Here is a 7691-nt window from a genome sequence, read left to right as displayed (position 1 = left end):
TTATTTAGTCCCTGTACTCAAAATCGAAGCAACTGAGTCCCTTGATTTTGAAAATTGCATCAATTTAGTCCCTCCCCTTAATGACATCCAATTTTTCCGTTAAAGGATGATGTTAGCGTTGATGTATCACATTTGATGATGTGGCATTGAAATGATGATGTGGCATGCCACGTGATAGTGCTGACATGGCATTGACATATCGAGTGGCAGATCAAAAAAATTTTTCAAAAAAAAATTCTGCCACATCATAAGGACTATATTGAACAAAAATATATAGTACAGGGACTAATTGAACAAAATTAAGATGTTGAGACACTAAATTGAAAATAATATTTGAAAAATACAAATCTTTAAGCAGATTATTGATATGCTTATTAATAAGCCAATTATTTAAGTGTAAAAGATTTATGGTGTTAAAAAATATATATAAATATTTTCTTACTTGATTATTTGATTCTAGAATGTGTAAATCAATTTATTTTTTTTTACAAAAATTAAGTTTGAATACTCCTTCTATAAAAAAAGTGAAAAAAATTTCATACCTGAAGTCAAATTTAGATGAATAACTTATACTAGTTAACATAAAATAATATAAAACAACTAATAAATTCTTTTTTTTTCTATTTATAATAGTATAAAGATTTGAAATTTATTTAACTTAGTTTTAACTTGAGCTAAAGTCATATTAGCAAAATATGTTGATTTAGTTTTTTCGTTTTAAAAAATAAAGAATGGAGATATAGAATTAGCAATAATTATAAAAATAATTTTTCGTTTTGATTTGCTTAATTTAGACATGACAAACCTCTTATTACAACCATAGAATCTAAGCTTTACCTTTCCAATTATTTATTTATTTTTTATGTTTTTATTTTGTTTAATATTTCAAGTTATATCTTTTAAGTTGAAATTTCTTAGATTAAAGACTGCATTTTTGTTTGATAAAATTAAATATAATTGTAAATATTTGTACTATTTTATTTTATTAAAATTTTTTTTATAGATCCAAATTAGTAATTTAAATTTAAATTTAGCAAAATTTGCTTGTGATATTTGAATTTAAATAAAATCGTTTTATAAGAAATTTTGAGTAAATTTAAACAAAAAGATAAATTGGGTAAGAGTTGAATAATTGCAAAAGAATGTGTATTTGTAAATTGTGAAAGTTGTAATTAAATTAACATATTTTGCTAATTTGAGTAAATTTAAATAAAAAGTAAATTGGGTAAGAGTTGAATAATTTTAAAAGAATGTGTATTTGTAAATTGTGAAAATTGTAATTAAATCAACATATTTAGTTTATATTATTTTATTTTAACGTAATACAAGTTATTCAACTNCAACATATTTAGTTTATATTATTTTATTTTAACGTAATACAAGTTATTCAACTAAATTTGACTTTAAGTATGAAATTTTTTCAAAATTCTTTTATAGAAGGAGAATTCAAACTTAATTTTTGTAAAATCGATAAATTAATTTACATATTCTAGAATCAAATAATCAAGTAAGAAAAAATATATATATATATATATTAATACCATAAATCTTTTACATTTAAATATTTAATTTTTTGTTAAGCATATCAATCATCTACTTAAAGATTTGTACCTTTCAAATATTTTTTTCAATTTAGTTCCTTAAAATCTTAATTTTGTTCAATTTAATTCCTGTACTATATATTTTTCTTCAATTTAGTTCTTATGACATGATAGATTTTTTCTTGAAAATTTTTTTGATCTGCGATGTGGCACTGACATGTCAACATGTCAGTGTCACGTCAACACTGCCACGTCATTGTATAGTGCCACGTTGCATGCCACATCATCATCTCAAACGCCACATCATCAAAATATGACATGTCAATGTTGACATCATACTTTAACGAAAAAATTAGATACCGTTAGGGGGAGGGACAAAATTGATGCAATTCTAAAATCAAGACACTATATTGCTTTGATTTTAAGTATAGAGACTAAATTGAGCAAAATTGAAGAGTACATAAATTGGAGGGGTCTTTTGATCAATTTGAATTTAAGAAATCGAACACAACTTTCTTAAAAGATTATTATAAGTTTTTGTTTTCTTAATTTACATGTTATATAACATTATTTTTTATTATCAATTTTTTTATTATTGATTAAATTCAACGAATTAGCTTTAAAAATTTTTAACCCTTATTTTTTTATTTGTCTCTTAATAAAAATTAATTAGCTCAGCCCCTAATCTTTATTGCGCATCGAATGTGCTTCGGGTCACCTATTGCTATTATAATTTCCCTTCAGTACCGTTGGCCTCCAATAGCCACAAAGGGTCATCTATGAATAAGAATGAATACCCAACTCAATTATAAAGCCACCCTCACAAACTTCTTTAATTCTCGTGCAACAAAAAATACATCTCTTTTCCTCGCACTTCAATCTTCATTTTTCATTTCTCTCTTTCTTTCTTGGGCAAAACAACCATGTCTCTTGTTGGGGACTGGGGAGCCTGCTCTCACAGATTTCTTTGATGGGTTATTTGGCAAGTTATACTCTTCTGATTTCCTCAACTTTGTCAGTAAAAAGCAGGTCTGCAAGGAGCTCAACAAGTAGGAAATGAAGCTGCGAAATATCCGTACCGTGCTTGATGATGCAGATGGGAAGCAGATGAAGTAGGAAATTGTGAAGAACTGGTTGGCCGATCTTCAACACTTGGCTTACAATGTTGATGACATTTTGGACGAGATTGCAACTAAAGCTTTGGGGCGCGAGTTGACTTCCTTGGAGGAACCTCAACCCATTAGAAATAAGGTACAAAAGCTCATTGCTACTCGTTTCTCTCCAAAAGCTATCATGCTTACTATTAAGATGATGTCCAAGATCAAAAGATCAATGCTAGAATCAGTGATATGGCGACTAGAAGAACTCAATTGGAATTGCGAGACATTAATGAGCTGGGGGCAAGGTCCAATAGAATGAAACAAAGGCTTCAACCTGCTTCTTTGGTGGATGAAACTCATGTATACGGTAGGCAAGAAGAAAAAGCAGCGATACTTGAATTGCTTTTGAGCAATGATGGCACTGACAATGAAGCTTCTGTGATTCCCATCATTGACATGTTAGATTTTTTAGTAAAATTTTTATGTGGACTTATAGTATTTATTTTTATATTTTGTCAAAATTAGGTTAAGATAATATGATTTGGATAAAAAGGATAATATTATAGTCCAATATATTATCTAATAAAATGAGTTAGACTCTAATGTTTTATGTAGACTTAAAATTATAAGTCATAATTATCATTATCATACGATATATTATACGTATTGTACGATATGTTACAATATTAATAAAAAGTGATACATATCTATTACTATATCGCATTTGATTAAATATCGAAAATGTATCGTACAATAAATACAATACAATCGATATAATTTTTTTATAAGCTTAATTCTAATTAATTATTAACAAAATTATTATTTTTTTTGAGTTGAGACTTGAAAAATTATTTTTTAAGAGTTTCAATCTTTAGATTTTAAAAAAAATACTAAAAAAATCAAATTTCCTTTTAATTTTAACATGATAAATGTTTTTTATTTTTAATTAATAAATTAATATTAATATATATTATTTAAAAATGCATATCATTATGGAATATGTTGAAAGTTTAAATTAAAAAAATAATTATCTTTTCAACTTGTATCCTATAATCTTTAATTATGTTAAAAATTATACTATTTTTCAAAATTTTTCTTTATTTTACATGTATAAATATTATTTATAATTAATTTTAACATTTTTTACCGTATCTAACGAGATGATACGATATCTGATACTTGATATTAAAAAATAAAATTTCAATACACGATACGTATTTTTATTTAACAACAATAGTGTAAGCCTATGTAGGAAACCCTAAATCTAATGATGGATGGAACTAAAAATTTACTATATAAAAGGTAAGACTAGATCCCCTCTCTTGTCTACAGCGACATAAAGATCTCTATTAAAGAGTCATAAAGGGTTTAGAGAGGAAGATTTTAGTGCACTGGTTTCTAACAGTTAATCTGATTAGTATTGTTTTCGCTATTAAATCATGGATAAGAAGTCAATTGGTCTTGATTGATATTAATATATATCAGACCAATAGTCCCAGTATTTTGCTGTGCTTTAACCAAGCAAAATAAGCTCAAGGCTTCAAATTTCGCAGATTCCAGCTTGAACATACACGGGGAAGCTCAACTCACGCTTGTGAGACCTTGGACAACATTCAACTTCACCCATAAGAAGCCAATCCTAAAATTTCTATCAAACTATTTATCTTTAATACTTGCATCTTACAAATTTTCTTAACGGGTAACTCCATTGATGGACAGAAGCAATCACATTGATAAGGCTAGCATATCACCTAAATCAAAAGGCAAATTCCCTCGAACTACTGTATTTTAAACATAAATAAATGTACAACATAATGAATAAGCTGAACTCTGATATTTTTACCCAAAATTTCTTGGTGTCGCACTACCATTGAGATGGAGACATACAAGGTTTACAATATATTCCACTTTTCTGCCAAAGCTTCAGTAATCCTTGCAATGCACATTGCAGCACTTAGGGGATAACCAGAAACTGCAAGAAGTGGGGGAAATTTAATAATAATAATAATAAAGCTTAAACAACATTTGTTTAGCCCAGATGAACACTACCATTGACACGAAAATAGCCAAATCCAAGAAAAAGCAAATGTATGGCAATCCAAATAATATACAGACACATGTATAAATGCACACAGGGAGGTTATACCCCTTCTTTGAAACTGAACACTGAGATTCTTTTCCTTTTAAAGGAATGTAAAGATATGCCATCTAAGACAATGATGAAAGTCTTGTCCCTTGAAACATGTTCTGCCTGTTAAGGAATTACAAGAATAAAATCTCATTCTTGTACTAGTCTTGAGTCCTGTAATAAGTCCAAAGTAAACCCCACACCACCTACTCCAGAACTCTTCAAGAAAAAAGAATCTACTGTGCAAAGATACATCTATTTGTGTTTCCTCTCCATGCTTATCAGAAGCATATCCTTCATCTTCTACTGATATTTTATCCTTAATTAGTCCCATTGCCTTGGCTTACTCCCAGTGTATTTCTACTTGATTCAATGGTTCTTATGGGATTAAAGGCTTATGAATCAGCATCTTTAAAATTCCATAACACAATCTGACAAAAAACCACACACACAGAATGTGGAACTTACTCGCTATAAAATCATCTACATACTCTGTCTCTATTTTCCCATGGGCCATCGCACCCACCTGAAAATGTAGAGAGATAGGATAAGGAAGCAAATTATAAATAGTGAACAGAAAGAAAAGAATCCCATCACACAGGACTTACCATAAAAACAAGATTCACATCATCACCAACAGCATCCACATATTTACTCATTTTAACCAATTTCTCTGAGCTATATGAGAAGCCTGATGTGCAAAAAAAAAAAAGAAAAACTTGAGTTCTTGCAACACGAAGTTTCTATTGACATAATACTAGAGTAACAATAACCAAAGTCAAACCCACCTATTTTGCGAGAGTTGACTGGAAAATACTGTGTTACAGGATTCTTTATCAGTCGTAAAAGACTCTCACGCTTACCAACAGCAGTTATTTTATGTTGCTGTAACAGCTGCACTGCATGATTGTTGAATAGGCCATTAGCGTTAGAAGTTTTAAAATGTAGTGCAAGAGTCATAATCTCAGCATGACAAACTTACATATGATACCGGAGAACCGCTTATATGTCCTTGGAATTCGAACATGAGGTTTAACTTCAAAAAGTACACCTTTCTCTGTTTTAACGTACACAGCTTGCAACCTCCCAGCCTTATTAATCGGGCTGTCTAAAATCGCTAGAAGAGCCTGTGGGAGAAATGGCGCACTTGGCAGTTAGTGAGCAGGAGATAAATCCACCATTTAGTGAGCAGGAGATAAATCCGCCATTAAGATTTTTACACCAGACGTTGACTCTAAACCAGAATGGCAGTAAAATTTTTTTTATCATGTTTTAACAAAAGAAGTATAATGATAGGCATAAATACAAAAAAGACAGAATGGAAAATAACCTGATGAGCAATGTCAGGTCTGTAATCGGCAGGATTCTTCTTATTTTTCCGCAAGAAATTGGCATGATCATCCGAGTTCAAGAGTTGGAAACTCTGTAATTTAAAACAGGTCAAAATTGAATGTTGGATTTCAGCAAACTTAATCTCCATACTTTTATTAAATGAGGGGTTGTGAACAATCATTATCAATGTGATCAACCACTGAATTAGGTGACATAGCATGATCTTGGTCAAGTGGTATGACACATAAACTCTTTAGCCAACTAGCTAAATATTTTGGGGCCTAAAAGTCTTAGTTTTTTTTGGCCAACTGGGTACATATTGAGCTTTCTTTTTTAATTAATAATAATAATAATCAGCAAAGAAAAAATCAAAATAATTATTTGAGACATACAAAAAAGTTCACATGACCAAGATAATACCACATTATATACAGAAAAAAAGAAATTCGATATACCTTTCCAACTTTAGCAACTTCCAAAGAAGCCTTCTCAAGAACAAAAATGACCCCAGCTTTTTTGGTATTTTGATCACTGGGAGCAATTGGGATTCCCACAAGTTCATGTGCTCCGGATTCGTTTTCTTCCTCTTCTTCATCTGGGGCTTCTCCTTGGGGTTTTTCAATAAAACCTCGCTGTGCTGATTCTTTCTCTTCTACTTCTACTTCTTCATCTTCTTCTCTATCATATTTCTCCTCTCTCGTCTTCCGCTTCTTCCCCTTCATAGCATAAGGCCGTACCATTTTTGTTGGCTCAAATATTATTTATCCTCTAAGCCAATAACTTTTCGACAAAAAAAAAAAAAACAGATAGACAGTAGCACGGCAATATGACAATACATCAGATTAAAACTAAACTTTCAAGAAGTACAGTTAATTTTTCATTTTAATATTTTGACCTGACGATAGAGTAAGTAATTGATGCTTAGAACATATACCATTGTCAGCACCAAAAGAGAGGGAGAGTACCTTTGGGTGCAGCGGAGAAAAGAAGACAGTAACGCCGAATACCTTGGAGAGTGGAGAGGCAGAGGGGATGAGACTATCTAGGGCAAAGTAGGAGAGTGCTTATGATTAATGGGCTTCGGTTAAGTTTGCTTCACAGCCCACTCAGAAGAGTTGGTGCGGATACAGCACCGACTCATTCGCACAATTCGTAACCCAAGTAATACTTATTGAGGGTTAAATTCTATCCATACTTCTTAATTTTTTATTTTAGTTTTATTTTAGTCTTTTATTTTTGAATTGTTTTATTTGGATTTTTAACCTTTAAAGGAAAATTCCTCTTGCTCAACCGTGATTTCGAAGCTGGCTTGGGGTTGTGGTTGTTTTGGTGGGGGGTTGTTTTGTAGATCTTGGAGATAAGTTCTTCCATCTCTAGGTGAGTTGGGTATCAAACGGGGAAATGGTGTGGGTTGAGATTTGCCGCTTTTCTGTGGGATGCCTTTGTGGAGGGGGAAGGTGTTTGTTTGAGTGGGTATTTTCCTTTGATTCCATCCATAGTCTGCTTTTTTTACTGTGATGTTGTATCCATCGAGTCTCCTACCATTCCCTAGTGATATGGCTCTTTCCATTTCCCGTGTATCTTTTTACC

General features: G+C 31.1%; 1 protein-coding gene across 1 annotated transcript; it reads right to left on the bottom strand.

Annotated features, from left to right (window-relative positions):
- LOC18594442 (ribosomal RNA small subunit methyltransferase nep-1) lies at positions 4270 to 7244 on the bottom strand. Its single transcript, XM_007022003.2, has 8 exons — positions 7067 to 7244; positions 6557 to 6881; positions 6100 to 6192; positions 5752 to 5896; positions 5558 to 5668; positions 5378 to 5460; positions 5238 to 5295; positions 4270 to 4613 (listed from the first exon to the last, which is right to left on the bottom strand). The coding sequence occupies exons 2-8, from the start codon at positions 6839 to 6841 to the stop codon at positions 4534 to 4536; spliced, it is 855 nt and encodes a 284-aa protein (XP_007022065.2). The 5' UTR covers positions 6842 to 6881; positions 7067 to 7244; the 3' UTR covers positions 4270 to 4533.

This window comes from Theobroma cacao, chromosome 7, assembly GCF_000208745.1.
Source record: "Theobroma cacao cultivar B97-61/B2 chromosome 7, Criollo_cocoa_genome_V2, whole genome shotgun sequence".
NCBI lineage: Eukaryota > Viridiplantae > Streptophyta > Magnoliopsida > Malvales > Malvaceae > Theobroma > Theobroma cacao.
The sequence above is the reverse complement of the archived record's forward strand: the minus strand, read 5'-3'. Positions and strand labels throughout refer to the sequence as shown.